Below are 27,501 nucleotides of genomic sequence, written 5' to 3'. Positions count from 1 at the left end.
TATATTAGTCTAACTGAAGAGTTAATAAGTCTAACTGAAAATTATATTAGTCTAACTGAAAACTTAATAAGTCTAACTTAGAAGTAAATAAGTCTAGCTGAAAATTAAAGAAGTCTAACTGAAGCACAATCTATATAAGCTGAAATGCAAACAAGTCTAACTGAAGCACTATATAGACTATCTGAAACACAAAGAAGTCTAACTGAAGCACTATATAGAGTACCTTAAAAATAATCTAGGCTATTCTTTCAGTTGATCTTTGTATTTTTTCAGTTGATGTGAAACTATGTAACTGAAGAGTTAACAAGTCTAACTGAAAATTATATTAGTCTAACTGAAGAGTTAATAATTAACTGAAAATTATATTAGTCTAACTGAAAACTTAATAAGTCTAACTTAGAAGTAAATAAGTCTAGCTGAGAAGTAAATAAGTCTAACTGAAAATTAAAGAAGTCTAACTGAAGAGTACATAAGTCTAACTGAAAACTAAAAAAGTCTAACTGAAGAGTACATAAGTCTAACTGAAGAGTACATAAGTCTAACTGAAAAGTAAATAAGTCTAACTGAAAACTAAATAAGTCTATCTGGATACTAAATTAGTGTAACTGAAAACTAAATAAGTTTATTTATATTTCATTTAAGTTTTCATTTGATAGTTTGATTCTTTCAGATGGTCCTTATATTTCTGTTTATGTTGTTTCAGATGGTCCTTACATCATATTGATTTGTTTGTTTATTCTATTTTGCTCTTTTAATTGAAGGAATATGTGAAGAACATGCACAAGTTGAAGAGGAATGCGCTTGCATTCTGTCAAGTTAATTTGGAGATTGCCCAGAATATTCGGGAGGAAGGCGAGAAGCTGTCTCAAGACAGTATTTCTCTGGATGATAGTGAAGTATTTAACCCAGATTTTCTGAGTCAAATTGACGACATATGCAAGCGTCATTTGGAAGCGAAAGACAGTGCAAACAAAGTTGATCCTACAATTTCACTATTGGTGAAGCGGCCTGTTGAATTGGAGTTTGGAAGAATTGAAAATGTTCCTGATTTGGATTCTGGTGTTCATGGAGTTGATTTGAAAGAAGGAAGTAAGTTCCTTTCATTATATTATTTTCATGTTGTAGTATTGTAATCTGGTTGGAATAAAAACTTTAGACTCTAAGTGAAAGAAATGTTTAACTGAAGAAGTGAAATAGCTAACTTTGATACTCTAACGGAAAGAATAAAATGACCAACTGAAAACTTTGACAGTCTAACTGAAATAATATGAGCACCAGCTGAAAATGAGATGAATACTAAATGAATTTTTTCAGTTTATGTGTTTTTAGTTGTTTTGTTATGTTTTGAATGAAGATGATGAAAAAGAAGGAGAGGAGGATGAGAAGAAGATGAATGCTGATGATGATCAGCATAAAGAAGATGATGATGATGATGATGATGATGGTGATGATAAGGATCACCAGAATCATAATGAGAGAAAGGATGATGATGCTGATGATAATGGTGATCCTGGTCTTCAAGGAGATGAAGACAAAGGAGTAGATAAGGATGCTGATCTTCATGTAGATGAAGACAAAGGAGGAGATAATGGTGATCCTGGTCTTCAAGGAGATGAAGACAAAAGTAGGAGAAGGAAGGTAATATTCTAACTGAAATAATATTATACTAGCTGAATATCATATAAATACCAAATGAAACTTTTTGTATTTGTTTTTATTTAATCTGGTGGAAAAATAGTTTTAGTTTGTCAATGAATTTATTCATTTCTTTTGTTTTTGAATGAAGATAATGAGAAAGAACCGAAGGAAGATGGTAAGAAGAAGACTGGCAATGCTGATGATGATTGTGGTCTTCAAGGAGATAAAGAGGAAGGAAGAAATAAGGAGTTGGATGCTGGGGTTTATACAGAAGGAGAGAAAGGAGGAAGTAAGTTTCTTTCATGTTATTCCTAATTGAAAGAATTCAATGACCAACTGAAAAATGTGATGCTCTAAAGGAAATAATATCTTATAAATAACAACTGAAATACTGTTTTAGTTTAACTGAAAACTAATTAAGTCTAACTGAAAAGTATATCAACTGAAAATAAATTAGTCTTACTGAATCAGTCTAACTGAAGAGCAAATAAGTCTAACTGAAGAGTAAATACGTCTAACTGAAGAGGTAATAAGTCTAACTGAAAACTAAATAAGTCTAACTGAAAACTAAGTTAGTCTAACTGAAGAGTAAGTAAGTCTAACTGAAAACTAAATAAGTCTAACTGAAAAGTATATCAACTGAAAACTAAATTAGTCTAACTGAATCAGTCTAACTGAAGAGCAAATAAGTCTAACTGAAGAGTAGATACGTCTAACTGAAATCTAAATAAGTCTAACTGAAAACTAAGTTAGTCTAACTGAAGAGTAAGTAAGTCTAACTGAAGAGAAAATAAGTCTAACTGAAGTGTAAATAAGCCTAACTGAAGGGTTAATAAGTCTAACTGAAAACTAAATTACTCTATCTGAACACTTAATAAGTCTAACTTAATCAGTGTAACTGAATAGTAAATAAGTCTAACGGAAGATAAAACAAGTCTAACTGAAGTATTATAAAGACTAGCTGAAAAAATAAACAAGTCTAACTGAAGGACTATAAAGACTACCTGAACAATAAACAAGTCAAACTGAAAGCATATTCAGACCAACTGAAAATTTTGATACTCTAACTTTTTATATTTTTTTTTTTTTTTTTTTGTTTTTGAATTAAGATTTTGAGAAAGAACAACCAAAGGAAGCTGATAGGAAGAGGAGGAATGCTGATGATGATCAAGTCAAAGGGGCTAAGGATAAGGATAAGTGTAAAATTTCTACACACGTCCCTACTCGCACCGCTGCTGGTATTGATATTGTTGATCTTCGTACTCCAACTCCTCCTCCTCCTCCTCCTCCTGTTGTTGAAGCAGTTGAGAATGTATATAGCAGAAAGTCTTGGAGAGTTGATTCTTCTGCTAAAAGAAAAACATTGCTGATTTCGATGCCCTTCATTCCAACTATTAACTCCTAGTCCTGTTGTTGAGGATCTTCCATACAGTAGAAGAGTGGTGAGGGTGTTGGAAGTTCAATTCCAATCATCACTCCAGTAAATGTAAAATATCCTCGAGTAAGTATAGTTTTAGTTTCTGTTTTTTTTTTTTTTCTTTAGTTAGTGTATGTTTCTGTCATTTAGTATATGTTTTATTTCAGTTAGTGTATGTTTGTTTGTTGTGAGTTAGTATCAGTTTATGTTTGAGTTAGTGTAAGTTTCATGTCAGTTAGTGTTTCTTTTTTGTCAGTTAGTATTATGTTATGTTTCAGTTAGTGTATCATTCTTGTCAGTTAGTAATTGTTTAATTTTCATTTGGTTTATGTTTCTTGTCATTTAGTATCTGTTTTATTTTCAGTTAGTGTATGTTTATCTTTCAGTTAGTATATCTGTCATGCTTTTTTAATATTTTAATTGAATGCAGGTGATGGCTCTTATTCTGATCAATCATCATACAAATCCTACAAACCTCAGAAACAAGTAAAGTCAGAAATCCCTTCAACACCTGAATTATTGAAGGGGTGGGACTATGACCCTTCTTCAGAGAAAGTTGGGAAAGTTGTGAGGTTAAGGAACCAGGTGATGATTATGACGATGAAGGTTTGGAGGACCTGATTGATAGGATTGCTGATCATGGAGTTGAATCATCATCTGACAAGGCTAAAAAAGAAGAGATGATAATGAAGCTGGTGTTGTTTCATCTTCTACGCCTGGTTTGCATGCTGTTCCTGTCAACAACCATGGCATAATATTATGTCGAAGTTTGCAGCATTATAATAGATATTTGAGTGATCTGTCTCCTGACCAGAGGTTGCTGGTTGATTATCTATTTTACAATGAGTATGAAGATGTTGCATATATGTCATTGGATACAGATTCTGAGGAAGTGAAGATGAAAAATGACATTATGCAAAGTGAACTTACAAGTGATCTCATTGTGGATTTTGATAATCCTCATAGCAACTATGCGGTTCAGCTGTACAAATTCGACTTAATTAGCATGCCTCGTCAAGGTTGGCTGACAAGTGGAGTTATTGACGGATGCGCTTCATGTTCAATAGGCAAGAAGAGGAATCACCTTCTGCAACAAGGAGATTTTGGTTTAATATTATGCCTTTTGTAAGTGTTGTTATTGCTTAGTTTTATATGTTTGTTTTCATTTGGTCATATTATTTTGTCAGTTGTCATCTTCTGTTTTTCAGTTTGTTGAGTTATGTTTTTCAGTTGGTCATATTATGTTTTCAGTCTAATAAAAAGTAAATAAGTGTAACTGAAAACTTAATAAGTCTAGCTGAATAATAAATAAGTGTAACTGAAAAAAAAGAAGTCTAACTGAAAACTAAATGAGTCTAACTAAAAGTAAATTACTCTAACTGAGAAGTAAATAAGTCTAACTGAAAGCTTAATGAGTCTAACTGAAAACTTAATGAGTCTAACTGAAAATTAATGAGTCTACTGAAACTTAATGAGTCTTACTGAAAACTTAATAAGTCTAACTGAAAACTAAATGAGTCTAACTGAAAAGTAAATTTGTCTAACTGAGAAGTAAATAAGTCTCACTGAAAACTTAATGAGTCTCACTGAGAACTTAATGAGTCTACTGAAAACTTAATGTCTAACTGAAAACTAAATAGTCTAACTGAAAAGTAAATTTGTCTAACTGAGAAGTAAATAAGTCTCACTGAAAACTTAATGAGTCTCACTGAGAACTTAATGAGTCTAACTGAAAACTTAATGAGTCTAACTGAAAACTTAATCTAACTGAAAAGTAAATAAATCTAACTGACATTTTAAAAAGTCTAACTGAAAACTAAACTTAATGTTTCAGTTTGTCATAATATCTATTTTCTTTTGTTGTAGAACTATATCAATTGGTTGTGTGCTGAGAAGGTAAAAAAGGTTCAGTTTGAGAGTGAGATTGCTGAAAATGAGATTATTTTGAAGAACCTGGAGGGCACTAGGCAGTATGATCAGAAGTTTAAGGAATGGGAAGAAAACAAGAAAAACTTATTACAAAAGTGATGATTTATTCTACAAGAAATGTAAGGAAGCTATTTCTTCATGGGTGAAATCATTTCCACGCAATGATATTCGAGAAGCTGAACTGGTTAGTTGTATTATTGTTAACTATTTTTTTTTTGTTCAGTTAGTGTAATTTTCTCTTTCAGTTAGTGTATGTTACTTGTCAGTTAGTCCTAGTTTATGTTTTCAGTTAGTGTATGTTTTTAGTTCAGCTAGTGTTTTTAGTATTTCATTTGTTTTTTTTCTCTGTCAGGTAGACTTATTGCTTTTGCATCTTATGTTTATCTTCCAGATTTTTGTTCCTGTTCACAAGGATGATCATTATACTGTCTTGGTGCTGAACAAGAAAGCAAAAAGGATTGAAAATATTGACAATCGTACAGACATGAAGGACATTGATAGATATAAGCATGAGGAATTTAACGGTCTTACATACTTTGTAAGTACCTTTTTATGAGCATTTGTATTTTTTTTTTGTTCCATTTTATTACTTGTTTTTTAATTGTTGTTTTTTTTTTTGATCTTCAAATGCAGTGTCGTGCTTTTGATTCTTTTTTGAAGAGACTATGAGTGTCGTGATTTTGATCGTCTCCACCATTGGCAAACATCAACTCTTTACTTCCCTTGGAGAAGCAAGGACAACAATTTTGATTGTGGTGTCTATGCAAATCAAAACCATGGAGCTGTATGACGGTCAAATACTAACCATGCTGCACTTGTTGACCTGAAAAGGGTATGATTACTTTATTTTGCTTGTTACATTTCTGTTTTTGAAAGTTTTTTAATAGAAAAAGGTATGATAGCAGTTAGTGAAGGACTTGAAAGACTAGCTGAAAAACAAAGATGTCTAACTGAAGCACTATAAAGACTAGCTGAGAAATAATGAAGTCTAACTGAAGCACTGTAAAGACTAGCTTAGAAATAAACAAGTCTAACTGAAACATAATAAATACTAGCTGAAAAACAATCAAGTCTAACTGAAACACAATCATTACTAGCTGAAAGCATTATAAGGACTACCTGAAAAACAATGAAGCACTATAAAGACTAGTTGATGTTGTTGTTTATTTTCAGTTAGTTTTATTTTGTAATTGTTACATTTTTGAACCTTTTTTAATAGTTTTGATTTTTTTATTTTTTAGGCAGCCACCAAAAACCTTGAGCGGTGTAGGCTTGTTCGTCTTGTGGACCATCCTTTAAACAAACTGAGAGAGAAAGTGAAGCATGACTGTTATGTTTGGTCTGCAAAGAAACCTGAACTGATGGCAAGACAGAAGATAAGGAAGGATAAAGAGGCTGTTCTAGATAAATTAGCATTTAATCGATCAAAGAAGACGAATAGAAAAGAAGCACACATTTTACGGCGAAGGAGGGATCATGAGGCGAAAGTAGAAGATGTGTTGAATAATAATTTTGGAGACAAAGTGAAAATAGAGCAACTGTTGAAATTTCATTATTGTTAGGTGCCAAACTTTTTTTTATTATTATTATAATGTACAGTAGAAATAGAAACCATTGAATTTTGCAATGTACAGTACAAATAGCACAGAACTCATTTTACATTTTATATTGTGTTCTTTAATGAATTGTACATTTACACTTACTTTGAATGGAATACATTTGTGTAAAAATGAAGTTGTTTGAAAATTAATTGGAAAAATACAAATACCAACTGAAAAATGAAAAATCTAACTCATAATAATAAGTGTATGACATATATTTGTAAATATAAATTTATTAGTCTAACTTATACACTGTAAATAGTAGCTGAAAAACAACAAGTCTAACTGAAGAGTTTTAAGTCTAACTGAAAAAAAACAAGTCTAACTGAAGCTCTATAAAGACTAGCTGAAAAATAAAGAAGTCTAGCTGAAGCACAATTAATACTATCTGAAAAATAAATAAGTCTGACTGAAGGAAATTTAATACTAGCTGAAAACTACACAAGTCTAACTGAAGCGTAATTAATAGAGGCTGAAAATCAAATAAGTCTAACTGAAGCGAAATATACACAAGTCTAATTGAAGTACAATTAATACAAGCTGAAAAATAAATACGTCTAACTGAAGCATTTTAAGACTAGCTGAAAAAGACACAAGTCTAACTGAAGCAATATAAAGATAAGCTGAGAAATAAATAGTCTAACTGAAGCAGATTAACACTAGCTGAAAAAAACAAGTCTAACTGAAACTGAATTAATATAAGCTTAAAAGTAAACACGTCTAATGAAGCACTAGAAAGACTAGCTGAAAAAAAAAACAAGTCTAACTGAAGGTCAATAAATACTAATATTAATGAATTTCGAGTAGCTTAGGAATAAACAAGTGTAAATTTCAATACAATTACTGAGTGGAATACAATTGAAAACTAATATTATTTGAACACTATTCAACTTGAGGTACATTTGGGGTTTTTGTTCCATATTCGTTCGGATGCCTTGTCTTCATTTTACGCTTCTCAAAATGTCCTTTTACTCTCTTGTTTCCCTTTGGTGGTCTTCCTTTTGTCTTTATCACTCAGGATTTTCAACTGTTTGTCTTCGTAGTTCTTCATCTTCGATTTCTTGTTGTTTTTGTTGATCAGTCTTGAAAACTTCTTTCACTGATTTGTATAATTCCTTCAACGACTTGTCACATAATGTTCTTGCATCCTCATTTGATTGACATATTGACACTAGGTTGTAGAAATTCTTGGTTATTGCATGTCTCCATGGTGTCCACAACTGTGCATTTTGGCTTTGGTCCTTGTCTGCTTTAATAAATGTTTCTTAGTCAATTAGTTCATTTGACTAACTAAAATTTTCAGATAGCTTATAAATTCTTTCAGGTGGTGTGTTAATTGTTTCAGTTAGTTAAGTGTTAAACCCCACACCCCCAAAACCCCCCACTACTAATATTCCCCCTCCCACACACAAAGAAAACCCCCAATTAATGTTCTGGTAGTAACATTAATTTATCAGTTAGTTATAGTAATGTTTCAGCTGGAGCCTTTTTTTTTTCAGTTCACTAATTAAATCTTTCAGGTGATCAGTTAATTGTTTCAGTTGGAGTCTTCAGTTTTTCAGTTAGTTGCTTTCATTTGTCAGTTAGTCATATTGATTTATTTCACTAACCTTGAACATTCTCCCATACTGCTGACTTTGCAAGTCTTGTCCATCTCTTAAGGATATATTTGTGGTATTTGAAATATGCTGAACATGTGCATGACCCTTATTATGTGAAAGCAAAGCATCCCCGTCTCTGTGAAGCATTGACATGAGCACACTAATTCTGTTGTCGCCTCATCGTATGCTACTGTATGTGAATTGCTGAAATCTTCTTCTGGTGAGACTTCAAACAACTTCAGCTGTGAGTTTTCTGTTGCAAATGCTCGTAAAAATGATGCCATTGCCCACTCATACTCTGTTTCAAAGTCATTATATAGTGCTAGTGTGTATACATCAGCAGCATGTTTCAGAAGCTTTGATTTGGATTTGACGGCTTTGGGACGTTCAGTTCTGTTCCGGAAGTTGTCACTAGTTTCATTGCTTCTCCATCTTTTCACTGTTTGCTCAAATATATGATAGAATTCAAACAGGTTTGTTGTTGCTTTTGCATTGAATGATATTGCCTTATTTGTGACTTCACTTCTTTGTGATGATAAGATTCCAGCTGAAAACATATCCCTGTTTAATGCGGTGCACCACTTGTGTCTCTGATCATATACTTGCTCGAACCATTCTTTTTTCTCGTGTCCATACAATTCCATCATTTTCGCCCACAATTCTTCAAAGCCTGATTCATTTTGACACCCCATCAAACAGTTCTTGAACATGTTCTTGAAGTCTTCATTGGTCTTGAGGGATCCGAAGTGGCTTACAAAGTTCTTCTCTATATGCCAAAGGCAAAGCCTATGTCTTGTATTTGGGAAAACCTGATTTAAGATAGTACATATTATGCTAGAAATCACTTTCATTTGAATTCTTGTGAATCTAATTTAAAAGGTAAAGAAATAATATGAAGACCAACTGAAAATTTAAGAAGTCTAACTGAAAACAGTGTAAATGCTAACTGAAAATTTCATTAGACAAAAAGAAGTAATATGAAGCCCAAATGAAAACTAAATGAGTCTAACTGAAAACTAAATAAGTCTAACTGAAAACTAAATAAGTCTAAGTGAAAAGTAAATTTGTCTAACTGAAAAGTAAATAAGTGTAACTGACAACTAAATAAGTCTAACTGAAAATTAATTAAGTCTACCTGAATAATCAAGACGTCTAACTGAAAAAGAAAGAAGTCTAACTGAAATAGTGGAAATAAATGAGTCTAACTGAAAACTCAATGAGTCTAACTGACAACTAAATGAGTCTAACTGAGAACTAAATGAGTCTAACTGACAACTAAATTAGTCTAACGAAAACTAAATAAGTCTAACTGACAACTCAATGAGTCTAACTTAAAACTAAATACGTCTAACTGAAAACTCAATGAGTCTAACTGAGAAGTAAATTAGTGTAACTAAAAAGTAAATAAGGCTATCTGAAAAATTAATGAGTCTAAATGAAAACTAAATAGGTCTAACTGAATTATAAATAATTAACTCAAACTGAAGACTAAATAATTCTAACTGAAAACTAAATAATTCTAACTGAAAAATACCTTTTCAATTGCATTGCCCATTGCCTTATCTTGATCAGTGAAAATTGTCTTTGGCTCTTGTTGGCACATTGCTCTCTTGAATGTTTCTAGTAGCCATTCAAAGCTCTCTTCCTTTTCATTAGTTATGAAAGCACATGCAAACATTGTTGTTTTCCAATGGCAATTTATGCCAACAAATGGTGCACATATCAGTCCATATTTGTTTGTCCTATATGTTGTGTCAAATATCATAACATCTCCATATGCTTTGAAGTCCTCCAACATCATTGAATCTCGCCAAAAGTAGCTGACGATGTTGTTATGTTCCCCAAATTTCAGCCTGTAGAAGAATGCAGGATCATCATCCGCTCTTTGCTGAAGTAAGTCCAACACACTCTGCATATCCTTTCCTTCAACCAATCTTGTTCTGTACTGTGTGATATAGTTTAGATGGTCCCTTTTTGTGTGGCCCACTACTTCTTCTGATCCAGCCTCATGACACAAAAAGTTGTATGCATGCATTGGCTTTATGCCAGATTCAACCATTGTTTGTATTAGTTGTCCTTTTTGTTCAGTTATCTTCCTTTCTGATTTCAGATGATGTATTTCTTGTTGTATTACCAACTCATGGTTGTGCTGCAACTCATGAGCTACTACAACAAAGTCTTCACCAGGTTTTTCTTGCTTAAATCTGACCATGGCTTTGCATGCTGTTCTTTTCATTGACTACTCTTTCCTTTCTTTTGTTGGTTGGCTGCTCAACATCTGGTATCTGAACAGGTTTTTCTTGTTGTGTGTCTTTTTCTTTTTGGTTCTGTTATTTTGTTTGTTGATTTTGAGCCTCCTTCCACAAACCAAGTAGAATTCGTATATTGAATTATCAATTCTCCTCCTCCTTAGAGTTTGTTTCCTAATACTAAATCCTAATGCTCTTGAGTGTGCTTGATACAAGTTGTAGCCATCTTTGTGATCTGTAACATGTCTCCCTATTAAACTGCTACTGATATTTTCGTCATTGATGTACTTGAGATATTCATGTTCAGCTGTTGAGTTCATTGTCAAAAAATTAGGACACTAAATTAAAGAACAAAAGCACTAACTGAAAACTAAACAAGTGTAGCTGAGAATGATTGTAATAGTATCAAATGAAAGAATAATTATACTAAATGAAATAAATTAAGGACCAACTGAAAAGAAAATAAGTCTAACTTAAAACTAAATAAGTCTAACTGAAAACTGAATGAGTCTAACTGAAAACAAATTAGTCTAACTGAATATGTCTAACTGAAGAGCAAATAAGTCTAACTGAAAACTAAATAAGTCTAACTGAAGAGTTAAAAAGTCTAACTGAAAAATAAATAAGTCTAACTGAAAACTAAATTAGTCTAAATGAATCAGTCTATGAATCAGTCTAACTGAAAAGAAAATAAGTGTAACTGAAGAGTTAATAAGTCTAACTGAAAACTAAATAAGTCTAACTGAAAACTAAATTAGTCTAACTGAATATGTCTAACTGAAGAGCAAATAAGTCTAACTGAAAACTAAATAAGTCTAACTGAAGAGTTAAAAAGTCTAACTGAAAACTAAATAAGTCTAACTAAAACTAAATTAGTCTAAATGAATCAGTCTATGAATCAGTCTAACTGAAAAGAAAATAAGTGTAATGAAGTGTAAATAAGTCTAACTGAAGAGTTAATAAGTCTAACTGAAAACTAAATTACTCTAACTGAACACTTAATAAGTCTAACTGAATCAGTCTAACTGAAGAGTAAATAAGTGTAACTGAAAACTAAATTAGTCTAACTGAACACTTAATAAGTCTATCTGAATCAGTCTAACTGAAGAGTAAATAAGTCTAACAGAAGAGTAAATAAGTCTAACTGAAGCGTAAATAAGTTTAACTGAAGAGGTAATAAGTCCAACTGAAAATTAATTAAGTGTAACTGAAAACTATATTAACTGAAAACTAAAGTACTCTAACTGATCACTTTATAAGTCTAACTGAAAACTAATTAAGTCTAACTGAAAAAAAAGTTAATGAGTGAAAAATAGACTTTTGTTGCAATGTAAAAGGTAATTTTATGCATACTAACTGATACAATCAAAATATATAACTGAAAATGAGTAAATGCAATTGAAAATTAAATTTAGACATATACCTGTTACTTTGTCTTGTATTCCAGCTGATTCTTCATGTAATTTCTTTCTTTTTTTTTCTGATGTGATATCTGTGTTACGGTTTTCATTGTTTAGTTCGATTTGTAATGTGAGATCTCTGTGAGTATTCTCATTGCTCAGATCAATTTGTAACGAACTTGCGATTTGTGAATTCGAATCTTCGGCTGACATTCTTGTTCAATTTGTAACGAACTAGTTCAGTAGTGGAACTAGATTTGTAGTGAGAAAGTGGAAGTGTTGGATATGTTTTTGTTCTTGAACAATGGCGGATGAAGCGGATGAAGGGGATGAAAGTGTTTTTTTTGTTTTTTTTATTTTTTTTTTTATTTTCGGTCTTTAATAAGTCGCGCGCGTTGTTGCGTTGCTCGTCCGATGAGAGTGTTGTGTCGGACGAGTCCGACACAATACGTTCTCTACTATTTAAATAGAGCTAAAAGGTGTCGCATATTATCAAACTAAGCATGTATAAACAATTGTTTTAGGCTCCGTTTGGTAGGGCGTAAAACGTTTTTCCGGAAAACTGTTTTCCTCTATTTTCAATCTTACATTGTTTGGTTGGCAAAAGAGTGTAAAACCATTTTCCCTTGGGGTAAAATTACTCTCCCAATGATGGAAAACCATTTTCCTTTCAAAATGAAGGGAAAACTATTTTTCTTATCTTTCTTGTACACTCCTCTCACTACCTCCTTACTTTCCCTTTCATTTTCCTTTCATTTCATCATTTTTTTTACATCGAACAACAACGGAAACTAATTTTGGAATTGTGTTTTCCATTGTAAATTGTTTTCCATGAAAATCATTTTACACTGAAAATGTTTTACGCCCTACCAAACGGAGCCTTAGTAAAAAAAGAAACATTTAGTCTATTTGGAAAGAGCGGAACTTTATGGTAAATAATAATAAGTAATATAAAATTCTCCATGTTATTTTTTCGTGCAATTTACAATTATTTCAATAGATGCTAATATTGTATCCATGTGAAGTTATAGATAATTTTCTTCTATTGCTACTATCACTCTTACCCCAGACTCCAAAAACTCATCAGCTAAGTTTAGTCTCTTGGAGTCGTCCTAGTCAAGGTATTATGAAGCACGTCAATTTCGACGGTTCAACAAATACAAACTTTATTGTTGCTGCTGTAGGATTTATTCTTTGTGAGAGGAGTAGTTTATTAGGGGTTGTACTTAATTATAATTTAGGTACTAAAACTACAATATTGGTTGAAGCTCTTGCCTCGCCTAATGACTTGATCTTTGTTGTATAAAAGGATTGCCTTTTAATTTATTTTTCAGTTTTTTCATCAGGTACCCCTATGGTTTTTTGAAATTCATGGGGTGCCCCTGGTTTTAAAAAAATGCACCAATACTCTTACTAAAGGGTGAAATGCACGAAATACCGTTAATGACTAACGGTGTTAAGTTTCCGTTAATCATTAATCCTAATTAACCCTGATTAACCCTTCTAACCCAATAAAACCCTAATTAGCCTAATTAACTAATTAAATCCTAACTTGTAACCCTAACCCCCTAACTTCAAACCCTAACCTAACCTTAACCCCCAAACTTCAAACCCTAACCCCAACACACCCCACCACCACCTCCCCTTCCCCTCCCCAATCCCCACCCCACCACCCTATTAGCCTAGTCCCGCAACAGACCCTCCCCCGCCACACCCCTTTACCCCTTCCCTCCCACCCCGGTAGGCCCCCCCACCTCGCAGCCCCCTCCCCCTTCCCCCAGCAGCCCCGCATCAACGTCGCGTACGCATTCTCCTCCCCCTTCTAGGTTGTCGGACCTGCCGATAATGCAGCGTCGTCGGTGATGCATCATCCTACCTTGCCGGTCTCGCGCAATCTGGACCCTTGTTTCTCCTCTCTACTTCCTCCTCTGTTCTTTTTTCTTGCCACTGCTACCTCGCCGGCTATATATTGCCACTAGTAATTCAAGAAAAGGGATAAAATGGTAGTATACAAAACCAAATCCCCAAGCACCAATACCATTACATCCACCTTTAAGAAAATGCATAAGAAGAACACCAACATGGCAGATCAAATTACACCCAAGAAGAACAATCTGACAATTCAAAACAAAAGGAAAACACGCACTCGGCAATCCAATACCAGTCCAAAATCGTTACCCACAAACAAGAGACGAAACAAGAGTTGTGGAAACAATGGCGAGCACTTGAAAATATTGTGAAAATTCAAGCCATAGAAACGACGAAAAGATAAGAATCAAGTGGGGTTGTGGGGAGGGTGGCTGCATGCGGGTGGGGGGAGGGCAGGTACGGGGGTGGGGTGGGGGTGGGGAGGGTAGAGGCGCTATGGTGGTTGGACAGTTAGGGTTTAGGGGTGGGGGTGAATTGTGAGAGATAGGGGTTTAGGATTATGATTAGGGTATTATTAGGATACTAGGGTTAGGGTTAGAGGAATTAGATGGGTTAATTAATCCTAATGACTAACGAAATCTTGACGCCGTTAGTCATTAAAGGCATTTCGTGAATTTTATTGAGATAATAAGGGTACCTGGTGCATTTTTTAAAACCAGGGATACCTCGTGAATTTTGAAAAACTACAGGGGTACCTGGTGAAAAAATCGTTTATTTTTTTAAATAAAAGGATTTTCCTTTACTAGAAATGAAAGCTTGTGAGATAAAAACTAAACCAGTAGATCAAATACTATTTGATATACATAGTTATTAATTAATATATGTAATTTTATATTATCAAAAATTATACAATGTCACCAATCTAAAGATCAACACAATCACACAAGATAGTAGTTATTTTACATACACAAACTACAAAATATACTATGACGACATGATTAATAAACTACAAGATATGCCATGACCACATGATCAACAAATGCAAAGATAATTAAAATCTGAAGCTAGTGCGTGCTTTCTATCTAATTATTATATGTTCCATTAATCCCCCACCTAAAAAAGATTGATAAGAATGTAACGGTAAATCAACTAAAAAACAGAGATGCAAATATTTGATGTTTTGTAAATATTCTGAAATGAAATTTGAAAGGAGATCCTTGGGTATAGCATCGTGGATGCTTCCAAATCCTTTGGAAAATCTGACTTTAAATGTGGAGAAGCCCAGCGGCCAGCTCAGCATGATACTCCAATTGCAATTGACAGCACAAGCCACGACGAGCCAACATCTTACTGCTCTTCTCGCTGTCTCCGTATCCAAGTCTATATCCAAATCGGTTTTAGTGCATGCGGGCCTCACTAAATTTTATGACAAATTTCTACAACCCTATACCTTTATGCCTTTCTTCTACCAAAATTTTCACAATATACACTTTTATTTTTTTTAAAGAATAGATTTGAACACCCTTGTGTTTCTCAACATGCAACCGATTACACATATTGGCTCAAGTGTTAAGCAGTTTGATGTCGTTTAAGAGAGGTTTCGGATTTAAGCATCATTGTATAGTATGCATGTAGACTGTAGTCGGAGTTAAGCTTTAGTGAACCGGGTGTACTACTGTATAAAAAAATACAACTGGTTACAAGTAACTCTGTATTTTTGAATGGACAAGGACAGCAACTATAATTAGAATAGTGAATCCACTTTACAAGATCAAAGGAGATTTCATCTTAAATCCATATGGTCATAAGAGGAGTGGCTTCTTAATATTATAATGAGAACTCATATCTTGTTTTTTATTAATATGAGACATTTATATGTACTATTTAAAGATAGAACAATACAATAGAGCTTCGACATGTGTATATGTTTTTCTTGTACATCTTGTATGTCCTTGTACATCCACAAGTAACCTCGTGTCTATTTGGATTATGTCATGCACAACCAAAAGCATTGAGGTTAATGGAGGTCAAAGGGAAATCATTTGGCCAATATTAATAGAGGTCGTGTAGACAAGGCTCAGGCTCAATGCACATTGATTAGTTTATGAATGTACATGTGTGTTCAACATTATCGCGTGTACATCCATGTGTACACTTTCATAGATATACATGTACATGCAACTATGCAAGTATGCCAATATGGTTGCGTGTACATCCAACATTGATATGCATGCTTATTCCACATTATTCATGTACATCCGACAATAATATGAAATGTGTCCACAGTACATTTTAACATTGAAATTTTTGCAATCAAATTGATATACATGCAACATTAAGGAGAGTATTGCGATTACATCAGCACAGACAATACATAATTTGATAAGAGTTTAACACATACTACCTCTGTATTTTTTTAGTTGCACCATTTGCTTTTTCACATTTGCCGAGATGATTCTTTGAACGTTAATATCTCTTATTCGGTGTAAGTAAAAATTGTAAAAATTTGATATTTGGAATCCTCGCATTGAGATGAATCTAACAAGACCCCACTTGATTATATTTTTTCTTATATAATAATGTGAGATAGCTTAACAAAGTTGGGTGATGAATAGTGTCACAAAACTAAATGGTGCAACTAAAAAAGTACGGAGGTAGTATTGTGTAGAGAGACAAAAGAGAACAGAAGAAAAAAAAAAGAAGAATTATATTTCTAATCAAAATGATCTTACAAAGAGAATAAGCCGATTTAATAGCTTTTATCTATATTATATTAGTCAAGGGAGGAGGTGGTTTTCCCTTTTTGAAATGACTAGAATACCCTATAATAATTTAAAACAACATTTTTTATTTATAAAAAATTAAAAAATGAGAATCAATGCAACTTGTCATATGAGCAAGCCAATATGACAAAATTCATTTACACAATCCATTCATAAAATTAATTAGAATTTTCAATCAAAAAAGTAAGTGATATATCTTTTTTTTTTGACATCGACATGCATTAATGAAAATCGAAGTACAACTTACGAACAATCTAGGGGATCATTGCATCATTGCTACCAACATACGCTAGGCCTGCATGCGATCCCTCGACCTCGACTGGACTGAGACACTGATAATTACAACATTAAAACAAGAACAAAAAAAATTAATATATTTTTTTCGAACATGATAAGGAAGGTCCGATGATAGAGGAGCATTGCTTTTCCTTTTGGATCCGACATGAGGGATGTCACCTTTGTTGATAGTTTTCCTAAACGGCCTGCTAGACCTAGGATTGGCTTGGAGAACACCTTGTCCAATTGGTCTTCGTCGCCTTTCAATTGAGCTTCTTGTCTTCTTTCTTGTATTCTTTGCCTGTGTGTGGTCTTCCTTAAGTGAATGATCCAAATAATCGAGTTTATCTTGCCCTTAGATACCTGCACTCAAAATTGTGTTAGTTGAGGTACCGATACTTACCTCATGAAGAGTTGGACATGTCCGATTTTCATCCTTCGGACTCGATGGCGAATATGAGATACCAGCCTGAAGGCCCTTATCTTCAATGAGAGTCAAATTAGAGACTTGTGCGACCCGCAATTCAAAATTGCACGGGGCCTCCTTCAAATTTTCAGTTTTTGGAGTGAAGGTGCGAACCTTCAAAATTGACATAGAATGAGGTTGATAGAATTGAATTACCTTCCCTTTCCTTAACTTGTCTATATCTGATTGTGAAATCAGAAGGCGCGAGGATGGTTTTATTTTGTTGACAAATGGGATCTTTCGAATTTTTTCAGCACAACGAGGCTCCGCACACTGCGAGTTATCCGAAGGAGCCTCCTCTACCCACTTCGTATCCTAGTTGGTTATGTTCTCATCTGCATTGTTGTTTTCTGAAGAGAACTTGCTCTTGACCTCTTCCTGGATATCCACATTTATTGTAGTGAGTCCAGGATCATGTAAGGGGGGTACCCGTAGGATCGGGTGGGCCTACGCCAATATCTACGCCAGTAATCACCAAGTAATGACCTACAACATCATCAACCCTAGGAACCTGAAAAAGGACAGCCTCGAGACTTGCAATCTCTTGAACAATCGCCTTCTTTTTTTACTCACCTCCTATAGCTATCCTAAAGTCAGTGTAACCATCTTCCATACTACCAATTTTTGTTATAGCCACGCCTCGCCTAAAAAGAGCTTTCACATTGCTCTTGTCAACCCCTAACACCAAGGAACATGAACCGATGGCTTCCTTAGACAAGCTAAGTTTGATTTCACATGCTGCAATGTTCAATTGTAGAGAAACAACTAGCTCTCGAATTTCAAGATCAATATTATGAATAGAGCATTCTTCATACATGACAAAAATGGTAACACAAAGGCACTTCATAGTATTCCTATATGTCTCATAAGCTTTACAAAATTCAGTCACTTTAAAAAGAGAATTACCAATCTCTTTTAAGAAGGCCACATACTGAATGGCCTCATTAGGTCCAGTAGTATTTGCAAACAAATCCTCAAGAACTTTATCCTCATCATCCAAGAATAAATCCAAGTGGTGCAACATGAATAAAGCTAAACTAGGATCCTCTTCCATACTATCCAGATTAACCATTGAAACCAGAAGTAAAGGCAGTAATAACGACAACGAGAAAGACAAATCAAAACCACGAATAAAAACTTAATAAACACTAAACATCGCAATATTCAATCCTAGTCCCAATTCAACCAGTTTCATCACAGCAGAGTATACTCTTCTCTCCTTCTAACCAAAATCCAATCAAACTTGTTTGTGCTATCCTTTGGTATTATTTGGTCAGAAGATTTTTGCAACTACAAACACACAGTGGGAGAGAAGTACCAACACTGGAAACCGCCGTGAACGGTGAAGGATGGGAAATTGTGATGAGCCGTGGAACGAGCGAAACCTCCAATCCGAGCCTACCGGTGATAGAGAAAAGTCACGGTGAAATTGAGGGAGAATCACGTTGCGGTGCTGCGAACGACTGGACAACTACGAAAGACGAGGAAGGTGCCGACGAACCCGACGGAAAATAGGAAAACTGACTGAAAAGATTTTTAAAAAAAAATCGAAGAAAAACACGAGGGAACACAAGGGAACTCTCCGGAAACCTGTGTGGCGCCGGATCTCCGGCGAGTTCTAGGGTTAGGAGGGGTGAGGGGGTTTTTATATAGAGAAGGCAGAGAAGGGCTAGAGAGAGATTTCATAGATAAGCACAAAATACTTCATATTTACAAAGTTCAAACAATATGGTTGATTAACATCTATAATCGTTAAAGAACTATACTAAAGTCGCTGATAAGGAATTATTAAATCATCAAGCAAATTTTTCAGTGACAATATTAAATAGTTATAAATCGGTCAACTTCAATTTAAAAATATGATAACATCTACAATAGAATCTCAATAATTTACATCACTAATAATTTTAGATAAAAAAAAGATGTTCATTCGTATATATAGCTACATAAGGTTGTTGACACACGCATCGCGTGCATATGCGACTAGTACAATATGTTCTAACAAACTAACAACTTGCCAACTGCACATAACTAACTCCTAATTACAATAAAATAAACTAATAAGAACTCCTATACTCCCCTTCAAGCTGGACTTGTGAAATAAGTCCAAGCTTGGTAGATAAAGCTTGATGCTGAGAAGAAGCAAGAGGCTCAGTGAGCAAGTCTGCCAACTGATTTGCACTAGAAATATGAGTTTTTCATATAAAACCTTCTTCTATATGTTCTCTGATATAGTGCATATCTCTTTTGTTTTGTCTTTTCATGAAACATGAGATTTTGAGCCAAGTCCTTTGCTGAAGTTTATCACAATATAGAGTAATAGGTAAAGTAACACCAACTTGCAAATCTTCCAATAAACCTTGTATCTAGACAAGTTCACTTTTTGTCGCTCACATACTTCTGTATTCAGCCACAGCAAATGATTTTCTAACATTTTGTTGCTTCTTAGTCTTCCATGAAATCAAATAAGATCCAAAAAATACATCATATGCACTAAGGGATCTGATACTGAATTGGTGTAAGCTCCAATCAAAGTCACTATAAGCAGTGACTTGAAAATTTGTATCAGAATTATATCATAACCCTGTGTCCATAGTACCTTACAATTACTCTCTTCATCCCAAAAAGATCTGAATACTTGTGGGGACACTTATCTTAAGGTGATAAGTTGTAGTGTGGTAATCAAATGTTATTTCATTTAAAAAGTAGATGTGATAGGAGTTAGTGTGATATTTTTTATTAGAAGAAAGAGAAAGTTGGGTAACTTTGTATCGATAAAAGCTAGAGTATGGGCCAAAGGGGTGTAAAAGAATATATTAATAGTGGGATCATATCAAAAATGAAAGTGTTGAAACTAATTTGGAACAAAGACAAGAGGAATGTGGTCAGACTATTCTGAGACGGATCGTAGGGAGTTAGAGATGGCAATATCCAGTGGACCACCAGGTCACCCGGTCCATCCCTCTTAATGGACGGGTGAAAAACCCGGTTTAAACGGATGGTGAACGGGTGACGGATTAACGGATGCGGATGATGGATCGGATTCGGGTGGACAATTTTCATCCATCACCCGACCCATCACCTGTTTATTTAAAAAAAAAATTATTAGGTCCAATCCTCAAGGCCCAGCTAAATGTCCAAATCTAAAAGCCCAATGCCCAACCTAACTTTCCTAATTTCTGTATGCGAATTACTGTGATTTTGAACTTAATTTGAATTGTGGTTGTGGATCTATGGTTTTGTCGGTTGAAACTTTATTTTTCTGAAATTTTATGGTTAGCATTATTTTGAGGTAATTTCACCCGATTATAATCCGATTCATCCATTCACCCGAAAGTAAATCGATGGATGGATTCGGGTGATGATTTTTCCAGGTGATGGATGGATCGGGTGGTGCGGATGGTAGCGGGTGATGGGGAGTACTCAATAAGATGAACTGCTGCTCTTAGGTGAGGAACTCTTGGAGAGTGCATATCTTGACTAAGATGATGTACTAAAAAGATGACATATCTGGTCTAGTTACTCTCAAGTACAACAATCTCCCTACAAGTCTTTTGTATACATCAGGCTCTTCAAGTAACTCACTAACATCAGTAGATAATTTTAATCCACAAGATAGGGCAGGAGTAGCAAAACAATCCAGCATGCCAGCATCTGTAATGATATCTTTGATATATTTCTTTTGTGAAAGAAAAATACCATGTGCAATTCTATGAACTTCTATACCAAGGAAATTTGTAAGAAAACCAAGATCCTTGATTGTAAAAGCCTTGTCTAAAGCTCTCTTAACATCTTCAATTTGAGAGAAAGAAGTGCCAGTAACTAACAAGTCATCTACATAAATCGAAATGACTAGGAATTCTCTAGAGGTGATCATATTGGCCCGGCCCGGCCCGTTTTTGGGCCGGGTTTTGGGCAGAATTTTCCGGCCCGGCCCGGCTGTATTTTTTTTTTGGCTTTGGGCGGGCTTTGGGCAAGCAAAAAAAAGACTTTTTAGTCTATTTTTTGGCCCGGCCCATTTTAGCTCGCAAAAGCCCGCTAATTTAGGCACGAAATAGCAGGCTTTGGATACAAAAATTCAGCCCGAATTTAGGCCCGGCCCAGCCCAACCAATGGGTAAATTTTTTTGGCCGCGGCCCGGCTCGGCCCATGATCACCTCTAGAATTCTCCATTATGATTCCTGGAAAACAAAGAGTAATCTTGCTTAGACTGCACAAAATTTAAGCCTTTGAGAAATTTTCTAAGCTCCTTATTCTATTGCCTAGAAGCCTCCTTAAGCCCATATAAAGACCTCTTCCTTCTACAAGCTTCACCTAGTTTGGCCTTAGTATAACCAGCATGAGGCAATAGATACACTTCTTCATTTAAGAAGTCATGCAAAATGCATTATTTACATCAAATTGACAAAAATCCCATTTTCTAACAGCATCAAGATTCAATATAGTCTTATAGACCAATTTAGAGCCTATAAGGCTATAACCTTATTTCCCTTAGGTAAAATGGTCAAATCACTCTCAAGAGCTTGTAACTCCTTATTCATAGCCAAGACCTAATTAGGATCATGCTTAGATTAATTATAATATTTAGGTTCATTAACAGAAAAAGAGGAATTCACATCAAAAGAAAGAGAGTGAGAATCAACAGAGGGTGCAGGAACTTTGGATGGTATATGACTTCCTACAAAATCTTGAAGAGTATTAAATGGTTTAACAATTCTAGATGATCTTCTAAGATTTGCAATTGGAATAACTTTTAATTTGTATCATTCACGTATGAAAGAGAATTATGAGTACATGAATCTAACTCAGAAGAGTTTTGAGAATTTGAGCATGATTTGTGAAAGGAATGAGATAATTTAAAGTATCATGCATGTGAAGCAGTATGAGAAGAAATGTGTGTATGAGGAATAGATGGATTATGTGAAGTAGGATCTGTGTATGTGTTTGGAATTATAGGAGAACATTCTGATTCAGAATCAAAGCGAACCATTTTAGGAGATTGAGCTGGGGAGATGGAATGTGAAGCATTATGAGAAATTTGATAAGGAAAGACATTTTCAAAGAAAATCACATCTCTTGATACAAAAGTAGTATGAGTATTCAAGTCATATAGCTTAAAAGCTTTTTCACCAAGCGGATAACCAATGAACAAATATCTTCTTGCTATTTTCTCAAATTTCTCTCTTTTAACACATATTATAGGCAAAACAAAGTGAACCAAAAACTCTTCATTCAGAGTATGTAGGTGGTTTATGAAATAATACCTCATATGGAGTCTTCCATTTGAGAACTTTTGAGGGTATTTAATTAGTTGATCGAGCATGTGGTTGTGAGAAGACAGTCACCCCAAAACTTCTTGGGTAAGTGAGCATGAAATCTCAATGCTTTAGCTACTTCAACCAATTGCCTTTGTTTCCTCTCAACTCATCCATTTTGTTGTGGAAGATTAGGAATACTTTTCTGATGCAAAAACCTTTGTTAGCAAACAATTCTATATAGGGTTCTTTTATCAACTCTGTCCCATTATCATACCCGCACTTCTGTTAAACTGAGTCTCCACCATTATCAAGAAATGATTCACAGTCTTTTCAACTTGAAGTTTATTATGAAAAATATAAGTCCAAGTAACCCTACTATGATCATCAATAACTATTAAGAAGTAATATGCACCACTTAAAGCTTTTACTCTATATGGTCCCTATAGACCCAGATGAATCAAATCAAAACAAGCATCTGATCTGCTACAGATCACATTAAATGGAGGTTTATATTTTTTGGAGTTGTAACAAACTGCACAATTATATTCCTTCAGTCCAGCACAATTACAATCCGGAACATATTTCATCTTGGACAATGATAGATGTCCTAATCTAGCATGAAGTAGATCTAAGTGTGTTCTAGCATCAACTTTGCTCTAAGCAACACTAGTAACAGTTTTATTTGGCAAACTATCGACAACATTCATATTCTCCATTGTGTTACAACCAACTAAACCTTTAGATCAATCAATTTGCACTTCATTGTGAACAAATTAAAGTAGTATAATTTGTTATCCTCCTTGCCATCACCCAAAAACACAAAAATAGAGCTGTCTCGGAATTAGCATGCACTTTCAGTGAAGATAAATTTCATGTTATTGTATTCAATCAGTCTACCAACTGATAAGAAATTGTGTTTGAATCTACCACTATAACACCAGTTAAAACTGTTTTAACACTAAGAATCACATCACCAACATAACCATATCCACGATTTAAACTACCATCAGGCAAACTCGCCTTAATAAGTTTAGCAAGTATTCTTGTATTTAACAAGATATTTGCATCATAAGTCATATGATCACATGCACTAGTATCTATGATCCATCAACTAACTATAATTACTAGAATCACTCACATCAGAGCTAAGTGAATGAGAATGTATATCTGCAAAAGTTGCATAAGAACAACTGGCTCTGGTATCACCAGTTCCAACTTTAGGTTGTTTGCCCTTAGTTTCTCTCATCACTTCTTGACAAATTATACATTCAACATCTCAGAATTAATAGTGCCTGTATTATCATGAGAAACTTCATCCAAAGGATCATCAACATAGTTATCCTCATGCGAAGAGTGAACATTAGCCACCAGTTTATTTCCATGCAACTTATTGCAGCGTTATACCATAACTTTAATTACTCATAATTGACAACGGAAACTAAACTTAAGCTGTGGATTGTGTGCTAATGAAAACCTTTTACAAATGCTGAAATTATCCAAAGAACAAGTCGACTTAAACATTCGCCTCAAGGAATTTATTCTTCCAAATCAAACTTCGAATTCCATAAGCTTAATTCCTTGCTCCATCCATATAATCAAATTATTAAAGGAATTCCTTTACCTCAATACTCCGTCTCGGACATTCCAGTTTGGGGACCATCATCTACCGGTCAATTCACAGTGAAATCAAAAACATGGCTAGCTCACAACCTTCCTCAAAATGATCAGAAATGGCAATTTAGATGGATATGGTCCTTAGATATTCCCCCAATACTCCAAATTTTCCTACGCTAAATATGCTCCAATAGTTTGGGTGTGCGAGAAGTTCTTGTCAACGAAAGATCCTTCCCTTTGATTCATGCTCCCTTTGTCAAAACGAACCAGAAACTATTGATCATCTCTTCTATATTATTTGTCCAAACATCCAACAATTTTGGTTATTGTACCAAGTAAAAGAATGGTTAAACTCCAAATTTTCCTATGCTAAAAATGCCCCAATAGTTTGAGTGTGCGAGAAGTTCTTGTCAACGAAAGATCCTTCCCTTTGATTCATACGCCCTATGTCAAAATGAACCAGAAACTATTGATCATGTCTTCTGCATTTGTCCAAACATCCAACAATTTTGATTATTGTACCAAGTAAAAGAATGGTTAAAATACAATAGCCCAAATACCCCCATTATATTATGCAACTTCTGGAGAGATTACGCAATAATAAAATCACACTAACCAAGATCATGTTTAATATTTGGAGTATTTGGAAAGACAAAAACAATCTCATTTTCAAAGATACTTCATTTGGCATAAAGCAAAGTTCTACTCACTAGTAGAAAAAACCTCAAATGCTCCAGTTGTTTAGGCCCCAAATGCTCCGTATTTAACGCGTAGCAAACGTCATACGAGCATTTGAGCATTTTACAAATGCTCCGGTTTACAACCGGAGCATTTTGTTTTATATGCTCCGGTTTTTCCTTAACAACCGGAGCATTTGAGCATTTCTTATAAAAAAAAAATTTCAGACCTGCTACCCCTGCTGTCCAGCAGCATGAGTAACAGGTTTTCAAGCTTTACATATACAACAGCTATACAAAAAGAACTCTTTGATTCGACACTTCGATCAGATAAAAGGAACACTCTAGTGAAAGATAGTAGCACTAGCTGTGACATCTAATCAGTTAACTAAAAGATTAAATTATGCAGCCCAAGAAAGCAGGATTCCATTATATTATCAATGAATGGAACTTTTTGCAGATAAATGAAATTACATTGAGCTAGTAAAAAAAAAGTCAAAAGTTACCAATTTCATTATATTATCAATGAAAGGAAATTTTTGCACATTGTGCAAGTACAAAAAAAGTCAAACGAAGAAGAAAGAAGTTATAGTAGCAAGCCTTGCAGAGTTGCAGATAATAAGATGAACGTGTCAACCCTAGCCACCTATTTCAGAAAGCCCTAGAGCATAGGCCTGATTACCCATACATGCCTATCTTTTTCTGTATACAGGGTAACTTAATATAAACAAGTAACGACCACCCTTGCTCCTAGAAGATGCAGATGCTTACATGTCTTTTGATGCAATTGCCAACTTCACTTGAGTCTTCAGATCAGCAAAGGAAAAGTTGCAATCCTTGTGGTGTTGCATTGGAGTCTAACAGAAGATAAAACTGGTGATAAAACAGTCCAATAAAACAATATTTGGAAAACCATATGTATGCAGGCCAATAAATGTGACTTGGGAAACGTTCAAGAAAAAAAAAAGACACGCACTTTGAATCTTATAGACATAGGATCACCCTCTCGAGCAAGCTCCTCTATAGCAGGACCACCACTCCTCATATCTAAACCAAGCAACTTTACTGTTTTGTCATATGCTTCACCAATGGCATCATCTATGGTTGTTCCAAGTTGTATGTAATCCCAGATCACGTGCAAGAATTAGAAGATTGTGTCCTCCTGGAAGGAAAGATGAAGTCCAAGAGATACTCAGTATAGCATTACAAGTAACACTTGAAAGATCTACATAATGAAGCGGTTACTAGATGTCGGATTGAGAGGTGGTTGGATGGAGTGGATGGGAGGTTTGCTGGGTTTCTAAGCAGGGTGGTTGACTGTGGTGGTGTGTGGCTGTTGGGAAGCTATGATGGTGGTTAAGGGAAGCCATGGTGTAGAGTGGTCTGGGGGTTTTGAAATCTCAAGGGGAGAGGGGAGATCAGGATTAACACATCTGGCGGAACAATGGAGAAAGGGATATATAAAAGAAGGGTCTTAATTCCCTTTCCCTTTCTTATAACCCCCATACCAAACACCCGCTCAGTTCCTTAAGCAATTAGATGGGATAAAGCTGGCTGTAATTAGGTTTGAAAAGTATCTTTCACAGATTACCAAGATCATTATAACAAATGGCTAAATGTAACCTTAATTGCACAGGTTATTAAATCCTTTAATATTACATAATTCTCAATCTTATGTCAGACTTCAACTTATTCTCCAATGTTTTCAACTCTATTGTTGGAACATAAAGCCTCAATATCTGAATGTTGGCAATTTAAAGAAAAATATGTAAAAGTAGAAGACACTAGAACCAATTCGTTTCTGACTATAACAATGATTAGATGGAAAGGCACCATATAGTGCATCATCACTCAGTCCTGAGAGATCATCATGGAAGTATTAGAAAATTTGAGACTCAATTTCAGCCTGGTTCAACAGAAAAAGTGCAAAAGAATGACTTTGAGAAACATCATTACCTGAAATAAGCAATGCCATGAAGGGAAACTGCAGGTTTCTATGAGTCAACCTGGACAACAAGGAAAACTATGAGATGCGACATAATACAGTAGCTTTAATGGGGTGCAGAAGAAACAAGGTTCTTCACAATCAAAACTCAGCTAAAAAACGACAAACTATGGAAGTTCTAAAAACTGATCAAAATTCATCATATAATGTTAGGCATTAGGCAATTGATTCTGCGCAGGGATGTCAGCCATACCTCGCTACTATAGTATGAGCCTCCATGTGATGCACCCAATTATAGGCAACTGAAAGCTTCCAGCAATTTCTCGAGCTTTACGGACACCAACTACATTCATATAACAAATAACAACTATGAGAAGTCAAAATCTTCAGAAAAGATGACTTCTTCTTGCTCTCTAAAAGCCCTGAAACAAACAGCTAATAACACAACGCTAAAAGGAAGGAGACTCTTGTGGCCTAAGATCTTGTGTACGATTAATGTTTAGGACTCTTCCAAATGATGTAGATGATACTGAGAAGTTGAGAGGCTCGATTACTCAAAATGAGCTTGATGAAGATGTAAGATAGAGAGTTACATTTGCCACAAACTTGCAAGGAAACACAACTCATAGCTGTGACATCTACAGCAGGTACCCTGAATATAATATTAGGGATCATTCCAGATCAAATGCTCTCCACCTCATCATCTTCATCTAAGCTTTTTAAAAGCTCAAAGGGTCAGGACTTAGGAGAGAGAGTGTACCTCAGTATATGTCAGATT

The 27,501-nt window shown here is 34.8% G+C and overlaps 1 protein-coding gene and 1 long non-coding RNA gene across 2 annotated transcripts; one reads left to right on the top strand and one right to left on the bottom strand.

The window, feature by feature from the left end:
- Positions 1 to 767: 767 nt before the first annotated feature.
- Positions 768 to 1,650, top strand: LOC130590430 (pheromone-processing carboxypeptidase KEX1-like). Its single transcript, XM_057392863.1, has 2 exons — positions 768 to 1,089; positions 1,355 to 1,650. Exons 1-2 carry the CDS (start codon positions 777 to 779, stop codon positions 1,648 to 1,650), a joined length of 609 nt encoding a protein of 202 aa, XP_057248846.1. The 5' UTR covers positions 768 to 776.
- Positions 1,651 to 25,495: 23,845 nt separating this feature from the next.
- On the bottom strand, positions 25,496 to 27,154 carry LOC125495072 (uncharacterized). Its single transcript, XR_007271753.2, has 4 exons — positions 26,977 to 27,154; positions 26,735 to 26,784; positions 25,755 to 25,940; positions 25,496 to 25,635 (listed from the first exon to the last, which is right to left on the bottom strand). It is a non-coding gene; the product is annotated as an uncharacterized LOC125495072 (long non-coding RNA).
- Between the last annotated feature and the right edge of the window lie 347 nt (positions 27,155 to 27,501).

Source organism: Beta vulgaris, chromosome 2 (genome assembly GCF_026745355.1).
Source record: "Beta vulgaris subsp. vulgaris cultivar EL10 chromosome 2, EL10.2, whole genome shotgun sequence".
NCBI lineage: Eukaryota > Viridiplantae > Streptophyta > Magnoliopsida > Caryophyllales > Amaranthaceae > Beta > Beta vulgaris.
This window is presented reverse-complemented; position numbering and strand designations above follow the sequence as displayed.